This window comes from Cetorhinus maximus, chromosome 4 (assembly GCF_964194155.1).
Source record: "Cetorhinus maximus chromosome 4, sCetMax3.hap1.1, whole genome shotgun sequence".
NCBI classification, from domain to species: Eukaryota; Metazoa; Chordata; class Chondrichthyes; order Lamniformes; family Cetorhinidae; genus Cetorhinus; species Cetorhinus maximus.
Genome location: NC_135882.1, coordinates 108,303,296 through 108,326,940, shown reverse-complemented (window position 1 = coordinate 108,326,940; position 23,645 = coordinate 108,303,296). Strand labels below are relative to the sequence as shown.

General features: G+C 38.7%; 1 protein-coding gene across 5 annotated transcripts in view; it reads left to right on the top strand.

Annotated features, from left to right (window-relative positions):
* Positions 1-23,645, top strand: part of trappc9 (trafficking protein particle complex subunit 9) — a 971,003-nt gene that overhangs the window by 152,025 nt on the left and 795,333 nt on the right. For all 5 annotated transcript variants that reach the window (XM_078540606.1, XM_078540605.1, XM_078540610.1 and 2 more), the window contains 2 exons: positions 10,422-10,554; positions 16,848-17,011. In XM_078540606.1, coding sequence (XP_078396732.1) covers positions 10,422-10,554; positions 16,848-17,011 — 297 coding nt within the window. The remainder of the gene's footprint in view (positions 1-10,421; positions 10,555-16,847; positions 17,012-23,645) is intronic.

Genomic DNA, 23,645 nt, shown 5'->3' with positions numbered 1-23,645 from the left:
TGCCAGATTTATTCAATATGTACACAGAACAAATATTAAGAGAATTAGATGTACATCTAGGGGTAAAAATTGGAGGCAAGAACATAACAAACTTGTGGTACGCTGTCAACACAGCACTACTTGCGGAATCAGAAGAGGCCCTACAAAATATCGTGGATCAAAAGAGATATCCAGAAAAGCATTTCTGCCATTTAATCAGAGGTGAAAAGCTACAGAGATCTCTTCTAAAGGGCAAGGTGGAGGGCAGCAGAAAGAGGGGTTGACCTTGGCGTAGTTGGATGATGGACATCAGAGTAGCTACAGATGAGCTGCAGTGGATGTCTGAGGCTTGTGTAAGATCGATGAGCGTGACATGCCATGACAGCAGGTCTCCTGGTAGGAGTAGCTACAAGCAGCAGCAGAAGTTAAATGTGGAGAATGTCCAGCCAGGAGAGCATTTGAATAATGTAGCCTGATGGTGACAACAGTATGGAAAAGAGCTTCAATAGCAGATACGTGAGGAAAGGTTAGAGGTGAGTGTTGTTGCGGAAGCAGGCAATCTTTGTGATGTAGAGGAAACTCAACTCGAGTTTGAATGAGATGCCAAGGCTGTACATGGTCTTGTTTGGTCTGCATTGGTGGCTGAAGAGTGGAATAGAATTGGTGAAAAGGGTGCACAGAGTTTGAGGTGAGACCTGCCAAACCTGTGATCTTTATCATCTAAAAGGACAAGGACAGCAGATAAAAGTTCCCCTCCAAGCCACACACCATCCTGACTTGCAACTATATTGCCGTTCCTTCACTGTTGCTGGATCAAAATCCTGGAATTCCCTTCCTAACAGCATTTTGGGTGTACCTGTACTACATGGACTGTGGTGGTTCAAAAAGGCCTCACCCCACCTTCTCAAGGGCAATAGGGATGGGCAATAAATGCTGCTCTAGCCAGTGACATCCACATGTTGTGAACAGAATCACAGAATTTGAACGGCGCAGAAGGAGGCCTTTCGGCACACCCTGTCTGCACTGGCTCTCCAAATGAACATTATGACCTAGTGCCATTGCTCTGCCTTTTCCCCGTACCTCTGCATGTTGTTTCGATTAAAATAATCATCTAATGCCCTCTTGAATGCCTTGATTGAACCTGCCTCCACCACACTTCCAGGCAGCGCATTCCAGACCTGAACCATTCGTTTTGTGAAAAAGTTTTTTCTCATAAACAAATAAATAAAAAAAAAGAAAACGATGGATTTGGTGTTGCTGAAATGTTGAGTTGGTGGACATCAGCATTAGAGGATCAAGAGATGTGGAAGAGAGGTAGACTTAGACGTAGTTGTCTTAGGTTTTGGAAGCTAACCCTATATTTATAGGTGATGTTTCTAAGGCACAACATGTAGGTGAGGAAGAGGAAGGGCCTAAGGATAATTTCTTAGACAGCTCGGGAGTTAAACTTCTGGTAGCTGGAAGAGAAGCCAATCTTGGAGGAACTTTGGGTGAGTTGAACCAAGTGAGGATAATGGATAAGAAGTATTCGAGCAAGATGATGTGCTTGATGATATCAAAGGCTCCAAGGAAGATGATAATGTACCACAGTCACAGAATATAATTTGTGTCTTTTGGTTAGGGCATTTTGGTCTATGGCATTGGTGAAAACCTGGTTGTAGGTTCAAATGGGGAGTTGCGTCAAAGATGGACACTGATTTGGAAAGTGACAACACCTTCGAGGACCTGGGAAAGGAAAAAGACATTGGAAGTGGTTAGTTGCAATGGCAGAGGAGTTGAGGGTACATTTTTCGAGGAGGAAATAACTGTTTTCACAGGAGGGGGACATAGCCTAATGAGAGGGAAGTACCTTGAACACCTGCCACTGGGGGTAAGGAGGGGCGTTGAATGAAACCTGGAAGTGCAGGAGATGAGCTCCAAGATAGCATGGGGTTGGGGCAGGTGGGATTGATGTAAGAGACCTAGTTATAGACCCCTGGGGGAAGATTTGACAGAATACTTGGGGAAGGGAAGAGCAAGGGCTGAGGAGTTTGGTAGAATTGTGGTTACGATAGATTAGTAATTTGGAGGCTTGGACTAATGATTCAGAGGCATGAGTTGAAATTCCACAACAAATCTAAATTCAGTTAATTAAATAAATCAGGCTTTAAAAATAGCTGGCATTTGTAATGGTGACCATACGACTGCCATATTGTTGTAAAAACCCATCTGGTTCACTAGTGCCCTTTCAGAAAGGAAATCTGCTGTCCTTATCTGGTCTGTATTATGTGTGACTCTAGACCCTCATCAATATAGTTGACTCCTAACTTCTCTCTAAAATGGCCTTGCAAACCATTCGCTGTATTCAAGAATGTATCTTGCCACCACTTTCTTAAGATAATTGAGGATGGGTAATAAATGCTGGCCTTAATAGTGATGACCACATCCTGTGAATGAATAGCAAAAAGAAACAGAGGTTGTAACAGATGACAAAATCATTAATCAGCGACAAAAATCTGAGTTCCTGGAGGTGTGTGAGAAGGGGGCAGGGGTGAAGAGACAAAGAAAAGCAGAGCGATAGTCAGCAAAGAGGAAAGGAGAAGCACTAACATAATAGAGAATGCATTGTCCAACTTAACATGACCAATGGCATGGGGAGATCCTGTATCCTTCCCGAGTTCCTCTTGCATCTCCTTGTATGCTGTCTCTGAGCTCGTCTTGTGCAGTTCCAACTCTCTTGCTCCATTCCCACTAAATTGCGGATCATTGATTTAAAAGTGAAAAAAAATCAAAAGCAGTAACAAGTAGCAAAGATTGCCACTTAAGTACAGCAAGACTAATGATTTGCCATACTATTTTTCAAGTACCATTTCTCTCTTCACTCTTCTGATATAATTATAAATAACATGATTCAAAACAGTATTAAAAATAGATATAATTAGAAGTGCTTTTGAAGTGTTGTTTTGTATGGTTGTGAAAGAGGATCAAATTGCTAAATAGCTTTGAAATGTGGATTTGGAGGAGAATGGAAAGGATCAGTTGAACAGGAAAAATAACAAATTATAAAGTGCTGTGGAGAGTCAACGAATGAAGAAATTTGCTGAATGTAATTGGGAATAGGGCACATAGTGAGAGGAAATGGGCTTGTAAGAGATGTCATGGAGGGAAGATTTCAAGGAAAAAGAGGAGAATATCAATGCTGGATAGCTTGAAAATTGAAGTAATTTATTGGCAAATGAAAAGACTCCCACAAAATAGAGAGACGTGGAAAGACGACTTTGAATCAAGGACCTACCTTCAGACAGAGCATACATGGTGATTAGAAATAACACAATGCAAAATAGTGTTATAAACTTAATTCTGGAGAGAAAAATGGTTGAACGCTGAAACTATAGGTTGTAAGGAATGTGTGCAAGATAATTTCGCCACAGAAGCATGCCTTTCTGGAGTTTGGGCTTGGAGTTGGGAATTTCATTAGGACCTTTTAAGGTGATACCTTAGACAAGTTCCAAGGGTGATGTAACATTGGTTTTGTACTTTTCACCCCACCCTGTGTCATGTGCACAGTTGTGTGACAAGCAGGAAGAAAATGCACAAGTTGGGGGTATGGGAGCTTCAGAAAAAAAACATCATTGTAAAGAGATGTAATTCATGTCACCATTTTATACAATTTAAAATTAAAGATTTGAGCCAATGATGGTGTTTAGGGTGAAGTTTCTGTTGTTGAGGAGGATTCATGATTACATTGCTGCTAGAGGAATAGTTTGAGCTGCTTTGTGCCTTTAGGATGGTATGAAGCTAACCAGGCCTGTTCAGATGCTGGCCGGTGGAAATTTGACAGTGACTGGAGAAAATATCTCCCTGGGCAGTGACACACCCATGATAGGTTCAGTAGTCTACTAATATTAATCTTTGAAAGATAGTTGAGCGTTATCATTATCTAATTAATCAAGATCAACTGCAACCAATATGGTTGAATGCAGAGTTTAATCAGCATTTAAGACTGAATATAACACGATAGTTGTCACAGCCGTATTTTCTTCTTGTATCGGTAGCAAGTACCGGTCCAAATTGAGCAGGACGGTTGACATGCTCAAACAGATCTCTCTTCTTTTTCCGCTGAGCTTCTTGATGCCCCAGATCTTGAAAACTTCTCAAACAACTCAGTGCTGGACTTCATTCTTCCTTTTCCACTGCACACTGCACTGAGCTCTCCCACAGTCTCTTACTTTCCACCCCTTTTAGGGGTAGACCTAGATGGATTATTAAGAAGACCCTTTCAGTCTATAAACAAAAACAGAATTACCTGGAAAAACTCAGCAGGTCTGGCAGCATCGGTGGAGAAGAAAAGAGTCGATGTTTCGGGTCCACACGACCCTTCAACAGAACTGAAGTATAGTTAGGAGAGGGGTGAAATATAAGCTGGTTTAAGGTGGGGGGCGGGGGGAGAGAAGTTGAGGGTGGGGTGGTTATAGGGACAAACAAGGGGTCGTGTGGACCCGAAACGTCGACTCTTTTCCTCTCCACCGATGCTGCCAGATCTGCTGAGTTTTTCCAGGTAATTCTGTTTTTGTTTTGGATTTCCAGCATCCGCAGTAGTTTTTTGTTTTTACCCTTCAGTCTATGATTACTTTATTTCAAAATACTCCATAAAAAGTCGTTCTTTGTCTAAACCTTGGGTTGAAAATCCCACTTTTAACACATTCCTCTACCATTAGCTTCTTGAGCCTTCACACGTACCTCGTGGCATTGATCAATCAATAATCTTTTAATTATCGCATCTTGAGCAATTTCGCCTCAGTAGCAGGCCATCTCTGACATCAAACTAACTCCCTAAAGTTTTTGTATTTGTATCTATTCCATTATCATTTTTTTATGTCTAAGGCTGTTCATAAGGCCTGTTAACAAGCTGTTCATAAGGGCTGTTTAGTTCAGCTGTTCTTATTCCTTACCAAACTGTTGAACCATGGTGGTGTGCACTGAAATAACTTCTTTTCTACTTCCACACACTAATGAGCTCACGCACTTCAGCAAGCATCTTAATTAAGCAAGGTTAAATGAAAAGCCTGGCGCAGTTTTGTACTATGGTTATCTACTCATGTATTTACCAACTACAATAAGAACAATGACAACGTTAACATAATCAAAATCCCGAGGTGCTTCACAGGAGCACCATAAAACAAATTATGATCCCAAGCGACACAAGGAGACATTAGGTCAGATGACAAAAAGCTTCGGCAAAGAGTAATGTTTTAAGGAGTGTCTTAAAGGAATAAAGCAAGGTCGGGAAGCAGAGTGCTGTAGGGAGGGAATTCCAGAGCTTAGGGCCTGGGCAACTGAAGGCACAGTCATCAATGATGGAGCAATTATAATTGGGAATGCATGGGAGGCCAAAATTAGAGGACTGTAGATAACTATATGGTTCTTGGTTCAAACTAACCAACATTAGCTAAGAATGATTGGCCCATAGCCTTGTTTCTATGGAAATAAAATGATAAGCAGTTTCCGGTGAAACAAAACATAAAGTACTAACCTATTCCTTTTTATATTTCACGCTGAGTACACATTACTTGGCATATAGCTAATTTCTAACAGCAGGAACAGCAAATCCATCATAGGATGTAAAAGAAACCAAAAGTAACTGTTAAAATTAAAGTAACAACTCAAAGAATTTTAGGACAGACAAAAACAATGTTTACATTCTAAATCAATCCACTGTGGGAGACACAGCAACAATGAAATTTCATTATGAAATTAAATAAAATATAAGAGACTTTTTGGAGGGAAGAGCAGTTACTTGAAATTTTACCAACTGCTTCTCAAAAGTATTTTAAAATATTATTTCACAAATCTCTGGGGGGTCTGTAACTTCATAATTTTATCAAGAGATATAATGCTGAATTAAATAAAATATCTCATGTCAAACTGCTGTCTCATTTGACTGCAGTAGGATCATAGCAAACTGTGCCAGGCTTCTCACTAACCATGAATAAAACAATGAATAGTCAATAAGTTGTGTACATATAATGGTGGCATGAGTTGCATAGCTGCTTTGGAATCAAGGATTATATAATGCTAAAATGTGTAAATTAAGGGTTTGAATGATAACATTAATGCTTTTTAAATTAAGCCATTTGGCAAGCTTTATTTAAAAGGCTTGATTTAGTTATTTTCTAATGAAAGCTTGAAACAATTAACTGATGCTTGAAGATATTTCACAAATATTGGTTGTCATTCTGAAGCTTGGGCTGCTATTATTCATTGTTTTCCCAGGATACTGTACGATCTCTGAGGGAAAAAGTTTCAGGAAAACAAATTGTTCCAGTTGATACTTGAATTGTCCATGTTACACTCATTGATTTTTAGTTGTTACATGGCATTGGTAATTGAGTGTGAAATTGTGCGTGTTATTGAAGCTCTTGAAATAAGGCATGATTAGAACCCATTCAGATGTTTTATATGTTGTTTGTTTACATCTATCGATACTTCTACTTTTTTCCCCTATTTACTTCATTATGGTTGAGAATATATTTAACAGCAAAGCAATTGCCTTTTACGGTGTGGTAGCTGATCCCTTAGCATAACAGGAAAAGACTGACTACTCAATTACACCTATTTATATCATGCCAATATCTTAACTATATATGGAGATATAATTTTTGTCTTAAAATTTCCAGACCAATGACAACCATATGTATTCACCACCTGATGCTGCTGACTTGCCAGATGTAGCTCTGTTGTTGACCAGGAAGCAAATGATGTCACTTCAGTCTGTCACTCCAGATAGTTGCACTATGGGACAGAGTAGATCTTTGCGCAAGCTGTTACAGTTTGGGTGGCTTCCCAATACTCTGTGCTTATTCAGTATATTGCTGCATATGCCTGATCTGTTTGGATTGATGACAATCATCATGCTGACAGACCATCTAGTTCAAACTGAACTAATATAAATTTTCTTATAAGAAGAAGTAAAATTGTAAATCACTAAGAAAGATCTATAGGTTGCACTACTGTACATATATTTTCACTGAATCTTTTCTGAGCCCAACATAAATAACTGCTTTGAGATTCTTAAAGCCCTTTTATCAGAATTCTTCAACTGAGGTTATATAACATCGTAGAACCATGGAATAGTTACAGGACAGAATGAGGCCATTCAGCCCATCATGTCTGTACCACTTCTCTCCAAGAGCAACCCACCTAGCCTTTTCTCCATGGGCCTGCAAATTTTTTCTCAAGATAATCATCCAACTCCCTTTGGAAAGATACAATTGAGTCTGCTTCCACCACGCCCTCAGGCAGTGAATTCCAGATCCTAACTCACTGAATAGAAAAGATTTTCCTCATGTCCTCATTGCTTTAAGTTGGTGTTCACTGATTCTTGACCCTTCCGCCAATGGGGACAGGTTCTTGCTTTCTACTTTGCCCAGACGCTTCATGATTTTGAACAGCTCGATCGAATTTCCTCCCTACTTTATCTCCTGTAAGGACAATAGCCCTCTAAGGAGAACAGCCCCATCTTCTCCAATCTATCCAGTTAACTGAAGCTGCTCATCCCTGGAACTATTCTCGTGAATCGTTTCTGCAACCTCTCTAATGCCATTGTATTCTTCCGAAAGTGTGGTGCCTAAAAGTGGACGCACTACTTGTGTTGAGGCTGAACCAGTGTTTATTTTAGAGGAAGAGATTCCTGAAACAAAAACAAAAATAGCTGGAAAATCTCAGCAGGTCTGATAGCATCTGCGGAGAGGAATACAGGAAATGTTTTGAGTCTGTATGACTTTTCATTAGAACTAAGGAAAAATAGAAATGAGGTGAAATATAAGCTGGTTGAGGGGGGTGGGACAGGTGGAGCTGGATAGAGGGCCAATGATAGGTGGAGGCAAAGAAGAGATTGCCAAAGATGTCAGACAAAAGGACAAAGGGGTATTGACGGTGGTGATATTAGCTAAGGAATGTGCTAATGGTGACATTAAGGGTAGAAAGCAGGACGAGCAAGTAACAGATAGCCCTAGTGGGGGTGGGGTGGGGGGAAGGGATTGAGATAGGCTAAAAGGTGGAGATAAAACAATGGATGGAAATAAATTTAAAAATAATTTATTTTAGAGGTTTATCATAATGTCCTTGTTTTTGTTCTCTGTGCCCCTATTTATAAAGCCCAGGACCCTGTATTCTTTGTTAACCACTTTCTTAACTATTAATTTTTAAAACTTTAGGTTCCTGCATCACACCTGCACAGCCTAACACCTAACCATTACTGCTTTAGCAGCATTCGAGCAATTCACTCTGACTTGAATCTTCACTGCTCATTGGCTTCCTCTCCTTACGTGATCGCGTGTCCTGCTGCCTAATCTTCATTATATTAGTTACACTCCATTGTAAAGCTGAAATTATAAAATGCTCCATCCCCTGATCTTCAATCAAAATTCTGATTGCTTACAATAGACATGTTTTTAACACTTGGAAAACCTGACAAATTTAGGGAGTGGTAGTGACCTGGCATTTCAAATATGAAGTGTGGTGGAAGTTGCAAATGCTAACCATGGGGCCGTGAGACCACAAGCTAACCAGAGAGAGGCAGCATAGGGAGAGACCCCCTGTAGAAATCTCCGGCCAGGTAGTGATGCTCTCGTGGACAAAAAAAATCAGGCTTTGGAAACAAGTAGGAAGAAGGCTTGGAGAAAAGCAACAGCTTAATGGATGGGGGGAGGAATTCCAGAATTGAACATTGGAAGGTGTGGGGCAGAATTGGGATATGGCTGCACTTTAGTGAGAACAGACACAGGAAGATGGATGATTGTGTTTTAAACTTAAGAAATTTTATGGCTGTATTTTAAATTGAAGTAATTTTAAAATGAACAGAAACTTAAGTGCCCTGGTCAGCAGAGGACTTGAGAGAGATGCAACTGAGGGTGCAGATACGCAACCTAATGTAGGGAGGACTGATAGGCAAGTATATTGATAATTGTGTATTTTAGAAGTAGCAGTGCAGAAGTGTGACAGGTGTGACAAAATGTCAATACAGAATGTAAATGTGACAACAAAAAGTGCTGGTAGTCACAAAGGTTTTCGTGTACTATAGATTGTGCATTATTTCTCCTCTATATCTTGCATGTGCTTCCATCATGCAAATTGTAAGCATCTGAACTTGTATATTGATCAGAGATGTTAAATTATCCTATGTTTCATTCCAGAAATACCACAAAGACGTCCTGGCCTTATGTTTGGTAGGCTTAAGTTGCACACATTATTAAAACCGATTTGAAATTCAAGTATTTGATATTCTGAAGATTCAGAAATTCAGAATGTTTCATAATTTGAAGATAACAGTAATATATTTGTATTTCTGGTGAAAACTTGTTTCACTTTAAAATTAATTGAATTCTTCACAGTATATATTTTTTATCTAAATATCCTGCTGTTTTATCAACCTGGAACTCTAAAATTTTCTTTTTTCTATTCTGGCTTGAATTGTCTCAGTTGTCAGCAAACTCATCTCTGACAGAGAGAATTGTGAGATCAACCCTTTGAACTCCACAAGCTAGATTGTACCACTCTTGCTTGGAAAGTTACTGTTAAGGGTTTTGCCCTTCAGTTTCAGTGTTACACTTGGATGCCACCTGAACTACCAGAACAGGCAGATGAACATTAAGCATCCTTTGGAAATAGTTATAAAAAAAAGTGTTCTCTCAATGTGCTGGCTATCATTCGTCTCCCTTGAGCAACACCACCAAAAAAGAAGTTTAGCCAGCCATTCTTCTCATTGATGCTTATGGGATCTTACATTGCGCAACATGACTGCCATGCCATATCTAACGATGGCTGAACCCAAAAACCCAAGTCCTATTGCTTTCCTCCTTCATTTACATTATAACTCAGATATTTGAAGTATTTTATATTTATTAATGGTGGTGTTGCATAATGTTTAATTCTCACCTCTGTTACGGAAATTAAAACTGGTGAAAGCATGAAGAAAAATGTTGAAAATATGTAGGTTTTAGTCATGAAATGCAAAAATCAGATGCTATTTCAATAAAAACTAACTTGAATTTAAATATCAACTTGTCACACCAACGTATAAATGATTACTTTAAGTGCAGGGACTATTGTGCAGGTGCAATCTGCAATATAAGTTCACAGAACTGCAAAGGTTATTTCAAACAAAATGCCATTAAGCATACCACACTTAACTGAAAGGGGCAAACTATTTTATTCAAAAGACATTAGATTGAGGTTTTCCCTTTTTCGTGAAGTGTGCTGTTTCACAGAGATTAATTGCTTTAGAACATAATCAGCTCAAAGTTTACCACCTAAATTTCCTAATTTAGCTTTTCTAAATAAATTCCAGGAACAGTCTGGCAGATATGAATTTGTAATAATCTTGTCTCAGTCTGATATTTTGTTTTAAACTAAAATATTGATGGATTATGTGATTTTAACTGATTGGCTCTTGTGTTTTCTAGGTTACCAGACTTCTGTTTTTGGGGTGTCCAGTGACTGCTTATTAGAAAATTTGCATGGAGTGAAAACTAATGGCTGCACTGTAGAAGTTGTCCCAGCTTTACCACGGCTACAAATTACTACCTCTCTGCCACGGTATGATATTTGTAAATTAATTACATCTTGGGTCATACTGGTTACCTTGCACGTTTTGATTTTTTTCCTCTATGTGCTCAGCACATTTATCATGGTGGAAGCTTGTATTTATGTCCTGACATTTGCTGTTTTAGCATGGAATGATTTTTAAGAACATACCTTTTACATATGGACATTTGTGCGCTGTATGAACTCAGTTTTTCCTACTGTAAGCTGTACAACAAAAATTACCCTTAGAGGCACTGCCAGCAATAAACAAGAAACTTTAACCAATTTATTGCTTGATTGCTACAGCTGAATGCATTTTTTTAAATTGCAAGAGGTTAATGTATAAAGCCTTCTATTTCTTAATGCACCACATCAACCACATTACTATCATCCACCTTCTCTGTTGGCTCACAAAAAACCCAAATCAAATTAGTTAATCACGATTTTTCCTTAACAAATTTATGCTGGTTTTCCATAGTTAACTTGGTAAAGATAGGTGTGAAGTACTCATTTAGCACCTCTGCTGTTGTGTGTAAATCCCTTTTTTTCATTCCTTAATAACTGTGCTCCTCCTTTTACCACCCTTTACTATTTGAATACCTTTTGGATTCCTTTTATCTGTTGGCTGCCAGTACCTTTTTTTATATTCTGTTTTGGTGAGATCATACCTGAAGTACTGTGCATAGTTTTGGTCTTCATGCCTAAGGAAAGATATACTTAGAGGCGGTTGAGTGAAGGTTCACTAGGTTTGTTCCTGGGATGAGAGGGTTGCCCTATGATGACAAGCTGAGTAAGTTGGGCTTCTCCTCTCTGGAGTTTAGAAGAATGAGAGGTAATCTCATAAGAATTTACGAGATTTTGAAGGGCCGTGATAGGGTAGTCTCAGAGGTTTTTTTTCTCTTGCTGGGAAATCTAGATCAGGGAGGCCCAATCTCAGGATAAGGAGCCAATCGTTTAGGACTGACAGAAATTTCTTCACTCAAAGGCTTGAGAATTTTTCAAATTCTGTACCCCAGAGGTTTGTGGATGCTCCATAGTAGAATATAATTTATGTTGAGATAGACATTTTTTTTCTCTCTGAGAATTGAGAGATACGGGGTTGGGATAGAGAAGTGGAGTTAAAGCTTAACATCAGCCATGATTGTATTGAATGGCAGAGCAGACTTGAGCTGTATGGTCAACTCCTCCTATTTCTTATGCTCTCTATTTGCTCTTAGTTCTCACTTGTAGATCAATCTGACAACTGTCGTATGCACCCTTTTTCTGCTTCATCTGAGTAAGATATATCTCTTGCATAATCCAGGAAGCGCTGGCTTTGGTTGTCGGAATGTACCTCAACCATATCTAAAATACCTCCTCTTTTTAAAGGCAAACATTGTTCCGTTTTGCCTTGCTAGTCTTTCATTCCAATTTACCAGGGCCAGATCACCTCATTGAAATTGACTCTCCCTCCAATTAATTATTTTTACTCCAGATTGCTCCTAGTTGTTTTCCATAGTTAACTTAAACCTTATGGTACTCTGATCATTGTCCCCTAAATGTCCCTGTGCTGACACTTGATCCACTTGTCCTACTGCATTCCTCAGAACCTGGCCCAGCAATGCCTCCTTCCTCCAGCTGGAAGCATACTGATGTAGAAAATTCTCATGAACACATTTTGGAAACTCTTCCCCCTCTCTGTTCTTTACACTATTACAATCCTCCACATGCAGCTAAGAGAGCCTGCCACTCCAGTGAAACCAGCGAAGTATGAAATGATTTTTTCCTTCCTTGGATGGAAATGGAGGTCTTCTATCACTGAGAGTCAGTCACCTTTTCACTGAGATGGATCTGATTATTTGTTGGAGAAATTATTCTGATTCAGAAGACCTGGAGTTTAATGGCTGCTGCCACTTCATTGATGTGAACAGAGGAATTGGAGTCAGTAACAATCACAAATCATTCTTGGCATTGCACATATCCCTGCTTCCCATTTCCCTGCATTTGTGATGGACTAGATACAAGTATTTGAGGCTATATTAATCCTCTGAGCACAAACTATTTCCCTGTATCATTGAAAAGAAAACTGAATGCTGGAAATCTGAAATAAAATGGTAATTGTATACATTAAGGCTCTAAAGGGCATTAATGAACCTGTTAGGATTTTCAAACAATCCAACAGCTTTGTGAGCACAACTGTGGGGTGTATGAATTCATATTCACAAGCTGCCATACTGGGATGAGCTCTGAGTTATTACTGCATATCTCTGGGTGACAGCCCATTAAAATAACAGCTAAGGAATTGTACCACTTTTCTTGTCTTAAAACAACTTCGTAGAGAGTATGTTGGGAACTGGAATATATTTATTTTTAGTTACATTTACACATTGTACTGTGACATCTTTTGAAGAGAAATTTGAGAGATTATGTTTGGGACTTTGTTTCATTGTACAATTTATCATATCGCCGTTTGATGGTACAGAGCTTGAATATTGCTGAAAAAAGAGACGTGTTGAATTTTTTCATCTTGCAATCATCAGGACACTTTGCAAGAAAAGGAATATAAGGGGAAACAACAATGTATACTGTATGCGAAGAGAGTGCTGATTAGTTGGCAAGTGGGCTCCGAGAGGTGTTGCCATGGAGAATGCACCAATTGATGGTGATTGACAGTTAACTGCCAACCATTGTTTGAAATTTAAACCAGACAGCTTGACTCTGATTGGTCAAGGCATTGCCCTGAAGGATTAACCAGCAAATGGCTATCACTTATTTTGTTGAACTGAAACAGGCGCAATGTGTGTACTTGTTCTTTCTATCTGCAAAGAACAGGGCCCTGTGTATTAATATATATAGCTTCCAGTACACGCAAATGCACCAAACTGCAAGCCCAACTGACGATCTTAAATTGGTTGTCAGCATAATTTCTAAGCACACTGAAAACTAGTTAGCAAATGTTGTCCAATGGCAGAATCGCATCTAATGTTGGATACTATTTTGAATTTTTCAAGCATGGGCTGATTGAGTATGGTCTGTACCTTGCCCGTTGTGAACAGCAGAAGGGGCATGCTGTTTGGTATGATCTGCCAGCCTTTGGGATGTATAGCCCACATACCTAGCGTCATGCTGGCACTGAAATTTGTATATCACATTACTCATTTTGTGTGATAGGCAAAATTAATAGCGTACATTTCAGAAAACAAATGACACGGATTATAAAATTAAGTCTCATAGGTTGGGAGGAATTTCATTATGCATAAGTTTGGAGCATGAGATGTTTTGCTCTAGTGAATACTCGAGGAGGATCTCATTGCATCTTTTATGGGAATATTGGATAAGTAATTGAAGCACAAGAAGAAGAAAAGAAGAGTTTGAGAATAGGGTGGAGCAATTGGAATAGGTTTGGATCTGATGTCTGTGTCCACCATTCAACATTCAATCCTATTCCTGGGCACATCTCTCACCAACTTCTTTCAGTCACCATGGACAAGCTGCCTCTACCCTCTCCTTGATATGTGACCAGTGGAATTCCACAACAATCTGTCTTGAGGGCTCAGCTTTTTACTATATATGCATTAATGATTTGGACAAAGGAATACAGACTTGTATCTCCAAGTTGTCAGATAACATCAAAGAAGCATGATGTGTAGCTGAGAGCAGGAAGTCAAAAAGGAACATGGACTGAGATTAATTGAGTAGACAAAATGACAAATGCAGTTCTATCTGATGAACTGTGAGGTCATAGAATCATGCAGCACAGGAGGTGGTGATTTGGCTTATTGCCCCTGTACCTGTTCTTTATTAGTCCCATTCCCCTCCTCTTGCCCTGTAACCTTGCGATTTTTTTTTTGATTTCAACTATATACCCAATTCCCTGTTCCCACTTAAAGATAAATTGGAATATTCTCTGAAAGATGAGAAATTAGATGCTTTGCAGGAGTGGAATGATTCTAAGTGTCCATGTGCACACCACTAAAAGTGAGTGCACATGTTTAAGAAAATGACAATGGAGATTTGGAACTCTTTTCTTTACTTGGATACTGGGTCAAAAACAACACCTATAATCTATATAATGTTGTAAAATGTTCAAGGCTGTTCACAGGAGCTTTATAAAGCAAAATTGGGCACCAAATCATGTAAGGCAAAATGAGGCACATGGCCAAAAGTTAGGCTTTGTGGAGCATCATAAAGGAGGAAAGAGAGGTGGGATGGGTTAAAGGAGGGAATTCCAGAGTTTAGTGCCTTGGCAACTGAAGGCACAGCCTCCAATTGTGGAACTGTTAAAATTGGAGATGCTTAGGAGGCCAGAATTGGATGAGTTTGATTGTTTCGGAGGATTGTGGGGCTGGATGGGATTACAGAGTAGTGGGTGGGTGAGGCCATGGAGGGATTTGAAAGCAAGTTTGAGTATCAGGAGATATGGAGAATAGGTGGGGAGAAAGGAGATGAGTTGTAGAAGAGCCATGATCAAATATAATGGTAGTACAGGCTCGGGGGACTGAATTCTCTTCCTGTTTCCATGCTCCTAAATGGTGAGTGCAGTGGTTGAAATGGGCAAGGGTGCTGCTAAAGAAACATGAGGTAAAGAAGTATATACTTATGTCTAGCTTTAACTTAAAAATGAGCAAATACATGAATTATTTGCACCTGCCCATGTTTTTGCCTCAAATCTATATTAAGTTATGTTTAAAAGAGGAGTATCTGTCATACTTTTCATCAAACAGCAACATATCACAATTGATGAATGTTAAGAGAAAACATGCTGAGGTCAGTTTCAGCCTGAAGTCTATTCTAAGTTACTCTTTGCAGTTTGTGAAGTTTGCAGATTCAGTTGAACTGCAAATTTACAAGCACCTGGCAATCTGCAAACTTCCCTGGCAGCAACAATTAAGCTCTTGAGTTACTTCCCATTTCTGCTAATTTTCACCAAAAAAACATGTTGTGATGAAAGAAACTTGCCACTGTATTCTGCAGCTATGTTGGAGCTGTGTTTAATCTATTATTCCTAGAATAGTAATTGTAAAGCACTGTAACACTTGCCATTTTGTGAGCAATGCCATGGAAGATCTGAGTGCAATTATAAAAGTTGTGTGCCTTTAGTGAATGTTATGACTAAGGTCTGTTGACTTTTTCACACAATAGTCAGTCTTTTTCTTTTATAGGTTATGCCTCTATTTTGCTATGTAATTTATTTTCTGTTCTTGCCAATCAGATTGCACAATCCTTTCTCCCCAACTGCAATGCATTGCACCTTGTTTTAAACAATTTCCATGCATTAATATCCTTTCAAAGGTAGCTTGTCCAAGTCCCTCTATCATATTCTAATAATAGCTGAGTACCAATACTGTGCAAGAGCCATACCCACTTTGCTCTCATGTAATACTTTTTATTTTTAAGCCTTTATCCTCAACAATTTTTCAATTTAAGCTTTGAGATCTTTCTAACTTAAAGTTAAAGCTGCCATTTGTGTGTTGGCATGTAATGAGGTAATTGACCTGTAGAAGGAGCTGTTATCTTAAAATATACAGTTAGTAAACTGATTTGGGCCTGTTGGTTAATTGTTGATGGTTAATTGGATCAGAGGAAGTGACAGGAATACTTATAATGTGAGCTGACGTGTTTGTGTACTTTCCAATGAGACTAGGAAAAAATAAACCATTTTTATGTAATAAATTTTTTTTTTACAGTTGCAATAATAAAGCTTTTGGTACATTTTGAATGGCGATACACAAAATGACCAGATACGGTGCTGAACAAATCACCTCCAAATAGTTGTGATTATATTCAGCTTTGTAAGGGAGCATGGCTTTACTAATTAATTTATTAAACTATCTACAGGCTAAGTACAATAGACTTACTGTGACATGCTACTTTTACTTCGAGGACTTATAATATTTGTTGGCCAAAGTTAATTGATTATGGCTACTTGATGGTACTACCATATTGTTTTACCTGCAGTGAATAGTAATTACCCATTTTGTAATGGTAAAAAAATTTATTACCTGAACATGATTGTGCCTCAGTCAGGTGCAGATTTATTTGTCATTCTTATACCAGGTGACATCAAAGGACCCATCTCAGTTCTGTTAAGTTAGAAATAATTATTGTCTACAGTTGCAATTTACCCATTCAGATTTTGAAGTATTGGTTGATGTAGGTACACATGAGATGTGGTTTTGATTTTTAATTTAGCTAAGTTGTTTAAAAGTGAACTATTTTGCTTTATGGCTAGCATAAAGCTCAAATAATAAATGCTAAATAATTAAAATATATTTTTGTCACATTATACAAAAATCATTTAATATTCAGAATATGTTTTGCTGTAGGTCTGCGCACACCCTGCTGCCATCGTCGGGTGATGAGGTTTCCAGTAGTGTATCCGTTCAGCTCTTCAATGGAGAATTGCAGCAGCTAATAATCAAACTGGAGAATATTGGTACTGAGCTTTTAGAAACTTTAGAGATCTCTGCTAAGACCATAAACAATAAAGGTTAGTATTAACCTTTGCTCACAGTGGAAATGTCTGTTTCTTGCTTTGAAGTAGTAATGTGTTTTGATACTTTGCCTTATAGCAATTATCTTATCAGGGATTTATTTGTAGACTTTTATTATGAGTTTTTCCCTTTTATCAGATATAAAAAATGATGCATTGCGACAGAGTTTTGAGTGAAATTAAACTTCATTGAATTGGAGATGTTTATTGCATAATTGTAAATCACATCAACTGTCGCTTTCAATTTCACATTGCACTGGGGAAGTAATTAACATATCGAGGGTTTCCTCAATTCTGGTTGAACTTGAGTGGGCATCTGAAGAGGAAGAATTTGTAGGGCTACAGAGAAAAGGCAGGGGAGTGGCACTAGGTAAATTGCTTTTGCAGAGAGCTGGCACAGACATGACAAACTGAATGGCCTCCCGTGCTGTGCCAGTTCTATATTCCTGATTCTACGGTTCTGTATGGGAATTGCAACAGTTGACAATTAAAGTGGAGGATATTAGTATCAAGCTTTTAGAAACTTTAGTCATCTCTGTTAAGTTTTTCTTGATGTGTTTGAAATACGTGTTTTTAGAATCAGTCAACATGATTCTCAATCTGGCAACTGATAATGATGAATTATATTCTGTTCATCATAAGAGTTTTGCATGAATCAGATTTTTTGCTTTTAACAATAGAAGAGGGCTGAAACCACCTTGTTTAACATTCACCTAATCTCCATCCCATCTCCCTCTTCAGATGTCCACTCAGAGTTGAGGGAAACCTTGATGTCCTGATTGCCTTGGAGATGAGCTTAAATCTGATAGATTACATCTACTTCATTACCATCTCTCTCTGTTAACTCTTCAAAAAATCCAATATCGTTGTTCTAACAAGGTTCTCCCTTTTGAAATTCATACTGACTGTTTATTATATTTCTCATTTCCAGATGTTCTATTCTCTCCTTTAGCAATGCCGTTATTTTTCCTATGACCGATGTTAAGCTGACTGGTCTATAATTTCCTTAAAAAAATTTTCTTGGCTGTCAGAAGTCAAAGAAATTTTTTTGCACCAAGGTGCTAGATGTTTCCCGAATCTCTGAGATGTTTCTCACAAATGAACCATTGTTTGTGACTTGTAGAAGACAACAGGGTGACCTGTATTTAAATCACTTCTTATTTGCTTATGCATGGTCAACTGACATTGGGCAGTCTGAAAATACTCCCTTTCAGTCAAGTTGCTGTCCAAAACACATTAACATCACTTTTGTCTAAATCATTTTTGTGGATGAATGGCTGAAGAATTATGAATGGCAACCATGGATTTTGTAGCCCCACAAGGAATCTTGTCTGAGCTTCAGCAGAGGAAAGTTGTACCTATTTAAAATAACCCCTTTACGTTTTGATGGTGTTCTGTATACTTCCCTGCAATTTGTTTTACCTGTATCGCCAAGGGTCCTTTTCTTTAAGGTTACACCAAGAGATTTTCCAAATGTTGACTGCCATTCAAGCCAGAAGTATTTTTACACAGACCTATAATCTGGACAATATAGTTGAAGTTTGATCATAATGACACCATCTTCTATTTATATAGCACCTCTTAACCTAATGAAACTTGCTAAGGCACTTCACAGGAGCATTATAAAACAAAGTCTGACACTGAGCCACAAAAGGAGATATGAGGTCAGAGGACCAAAAGCTAGGTCAAAGAGGAAGATTGTAAGAAGTGTCTTAAAGGAGGAAAATGAGGTCCAGAGGTGAAGTGTAGGGAGGGAATTCCAGAGCTTGGGACCGAGGCAACTAAAGGTTTACCAGTGGTGGAGCAATTATAATTGCACAAGAGGCCAGAATTAGAGGAGCGCAGATATCTGAGGGTTGTAGGGTTGGAGGAGATTAGAGATTGGGAGGGGCAAAGCCATGTAGGAATTTGAACACGGATAAGAATTTTAATGTCAAAGATGTTGCTTGGCCGGGAGCTACTATAACTTTGCGAGCACAAGGGTGATATGTGCATGGGACTTGCTTCAAGTTAAGGCACAGACAGCAGAGTTTTGGATGATCTCAAGTTTACAGAGTATAGAATGTGGGAGAACAGCCAGGAGTGCATTGGAATAGTTGAGTCTAGAGATAACAAAGGCACGAATGGGGGTTTTGGCAGCAGATGAGCTGAGACAGATGAAGTTGAATTATTTTACAAAGGTGGAAATGAGTGGTCTTAGTAATGGCATAAATATGAGGTCAGAAGCTTCTTTCAGGATGAAGATGTGCCTGAGGTTATGAACAGAGACTGTGTCTTAATCTCAGATGATTGTCGGGGAGAAGGATGGAGCTGGTAGCTAGGGACTGGAGTTTGGAGTGGAGACCAAAAACAATGGCTTCAGTCTTCCTGACATTTAATTGGAAGAAATTTCTGCTCATCCAGCACTGGGTGTCAGATAAGCAGCCTGATAATTTAGCAACAGTGGAGGAATCGAGAGAGAGCCGGTGGTGTGGTAAGCTGGGTGCAATATTTACTACGTTTTTGGCCTTTTGATGTGTATATCAGAAACTAGTTCTGTGACAAATAAAAACAGAAAATGCTGGAAACACTCAGCAGGTCAGGCAGTATCTGTGGAAAGAGAAACAGTCAAGGATCTTTCATCAGAACCAAATCCAGTATCACCACTGTATCCTGCTTTTTGACTAGTTCTGTGACATTTGCATTACCTAGTATGTGATTTTCTTCATGAAGGTCATCAGATTGTGCACTTTTTATTTCCAGCCAGCTAAAATTAAAAGAGTTTTTTTTTAGGTAAGCAGAATCTTTAGCTGAAGAAGAAACGCTCATTTTTAATGTGAAAAATTACAATTCATTCCACAAAGAAACTTTTCTTTTTGTATCATACCTTATCATGTTTCAAACATATATCTCAAAAGCAATTCACATAAAATAATTAGTTTGTATCACAGTGGCAGTACAACAAAGACTAAGTAACTACTATTGAGCAGACTCAGAATTGACCTGGTTTCTTGAGAGGTAGGGTGATATATTCAGTCCTTGAATGTATTCGACATCTATTAATAAGTGACTCTGGGTTTTGTTGTACCCTTTGAGAAATTTCAGTATGGTGATTTCCACTTGGCAGCAAATACTGAGAAATTTTCTCTAGCAGGGAAAGTTTCACTACAAAAACTTATTGAATTTCATGTTGATATGGTTTATTTTTTCTTCTTCTGATATGGGCAACTTGGGCAAAACCGCATTTGCTGCTCATCTCTAGTTGCCCAAAGAGAAAGGGACTGGATATGGTAGACCTGCTTGAACTGCTGCAATCCTTGTGATGGTACTCTCATGATTGTGCTGGAAAGGGAATTCCAGGATATAGAACAAGTATCAATTAAAAAATAGCGGCCTATATCCAAGTCAGGATGTTACGTTCCATTTGGCCCTCCTCGGCAACTGAACATCTGTAAAATCTCCATGGAAAGCAACACAGGCCTACAACTTCAGAGCGATCTTAAAGGAATGTCTCTGTGTAACAATATAATAGACCAGGGATTCAGATTTCTGCTGATAGCTCGTTCTTTCTGGCAATTGAAACAAACACACAACAGTTATATCATTTGAGTGAATTTACTGAACTCTGAACAATAGTCTTAACTATGTGTTTGAGGAAATTTTTTCAGTAGTACCAAGAAAATCATGATTCCTTCACTTTCACTTTGTGCACTGAAGTCAGAAGTAAAGATTCCACTATCACTTTGAGATTTTAAATATTAATTTGAAACATTTATTAAGAAAAAACTGAAACACACAAGATTACAGTTACACAGTTAAATTTAGTCCTACAACATTTCCCAAAAGATTTCAACTTTGCTAGACTCCTAAATAAATACCCTTTTCAGGCAACAGTCCAAATAGATTCTTAATCTATAAAACGTCCAGTAATATTACGACAAGTCACCCACTATTGCTACAAGGGAGGTATTTCACAACTTCTCTCTTCCCCTCACTCGACAATTCAAAACCTTGCTTCCTGGAACAAGCAAGCATTTTTCTTCCTCTCTCCTCACTGTCCAAGGGCCCAAACACTCCTTTCAAGTGAAGCAGCATTTCACTTGCATTTCCCCTAACTTAGTCTACTGCATTCGTTGCTCCCAATGTGGTCTCCTCTACATTGGAGAGACCAAACGCAAACTGGGCGACCGCTTTGCAGAACACCTGCGGTCTGTCCACAAGAAAGACCCAAACCTCCCTGTCGCTTGCCATTTTAACACTCCACCCTGCTCTCTTGTCTGTCTCCACATGTCTGTCCTTGGCTTGCTGCATTGTTCCAGTGAAGCCCAACGCAAACTGGAGGAACAGCACCTCATCTTCTGACTAGGCACTTTACAGCCTTCCGGGCTGAATATTGAATTCAACAACTTTAGATTTTAAACTCCCCCTCCCCCCCGTTTCTTCCCCCTCCCTTTTGTTTGTTTGTTTTTTTTCCCCAATAATTTATATAGATTCTTCTTTTCCCACCTATTTCCATTATTTTTAAATCTACAACCAATACCCTGTCAGTCTTTCCACCCCACCCCCACTAGAGCTGTACCTTGAGTATCCTGCCATCCGTTCTTAATTAGCACTTTTCTTAGATAATATCACCACCTTCAACACCTCTTTGATCCTTTTGTCTGTGACATCTTTTGATTATCTGCTCCTATCACTGCTTGCTTGTCCCCACAACCACCCCACCCTCAACTTCTCTCTCCCCCCACCCCCTACCTTAAACCAGCTTATATTTCACCCCTCTCCTAACTATACTTCAGTTCTGTTGAAGGGTCATGTTGGACTTGAAACGTCAACTCTTTTCTTCTCCACCGATGCTGCCAGACTTGCTGAGTTTTTCCAGGTAATTCTGTTTTTGTTAAGCATTTTTCTGGGATGGCTAGAGGCTGCATTTCGCAAGTCTGTCTTCGCACAGTCCATCTTTCAAGATCTCACATGTCCACTCACCATACATCTTTCAATCTTTCCTTATATTTTCGTCCTTTTGATATTTAAAACCTATTGTTTTAAACTTTCTTTGGAAGTTATCTTTCTCAGAATATAAAAATCTTTCATGTCATTTCAGGAAAAATAAACTTAATAACTTTGCCTTATTTATTTAAGATTTTGCCAGTTGTAAAACTTCCAGTCATGTCTCTTTGAAATTCAATCAGCTAACACTTCACTCCCTGCTTATCCCCTAAAGCAAATTCCCATTCATACTGTATCTACTGGGATCTCATCTGAGCTTGCCCATCTCCATTTCAAAATGCCTGCTTTTGCACCTTAACCCCTTTATTTAAACCTTGTAGTCTGACTGCCCTCAGTTTAATTAAATTAGACATGCATATGCGCGCGCGCGCACACACACACACCTCCCCCCCCCAGAAGCCTTCTTCAGTATTCCATAGTAATATTAAGCAAAATGATATTCCCTTTATAACACACATACCATATCATCATGTGCCAAGTATTTATAAACATTATTGTGAAGCTGCTTGTATAGCACCAAATAATAGGCCATAGAACTGCTTCACAGGGTGCAGCCAGCATTAGACCTATTTGTGTGCGTATGTATAAAAACTTTTGTATCTTCATGCGATTACATTGACTTTTATAATGGAAATAGGTAATGTCCCTATTAACAATGGAAACTATTTATGTGGAAACATTACACTGTCATTGCTCTCACCATTGGCAACATTGCCACATAACCAATGACCAAAGGGCATAAAAACATCGTGACAGAACTTCCATTGGCCGTTGGGTGTAATTACAGCATAATATGTTTGGAGGCAGATTCCATTATAATTGTGAACATGGGAGTTAATAGTAGAAATACGTAAAAATAAGGACATAATTTGTAATGTTAAAATGGAAGCCAAGTTACTTCTGAGTACCCTGATCCAATTCCTTGCTCTCTAACCCGACTTCTCAAGAAGACTGCACTTGCTTTTGATTTCACCACAAAGCATTCTTTGTTTTCTTTTAAATCAAGTTCTATGTGGGAGATTTGGGGTTTTCAAAAATAGAAAATAAATTGAATATAATTACATATAATTAAATGCAATTAATTTGTGTGTGAAATTTGAAGTTAGTTTAGATTTTTTGGATTTATTTAAAGTTGACTTGCATATTGAGGTTATTTTTGTGAATTATTTGAGTAACATGTTTGAAGAAAAATCCTCGTATTACTTTTCCAATTCTTTAAAAGCAATTTTGCTCTACAATGGACCTTTGCAAGTTCTTGGAAGAGGTAATATGACTTAAGTGGATTTTTGAGCCTGAGAGGGAAAGATTTCAAGTCATTTGCTGATGAAATGCTTAAAACCCCTCCTATGAACATCACACCTCAAAAAACATAAGAACTTATACTGAATTATCTGTTTTCTTTGTTGATGGGTGCTATAACTCTTCACTTGCAATGCCACGGGAGATCAAAGTACATTAAAAAAAAAAGAAATGCAGCCCCTTTGGGAATCATCCTGCACTTCCTCGCTCCAGGTATAAAATAGCAATAAAAACATCTGTCAGCCTGCTTCATATCTCTCTCTCTCTCTCTCTCTCTCTCTCTCTCTCTCTCTTCCCCCCCCCCCCCCCAACCCCCCCACCCATCCCACACACTCACACGCACACA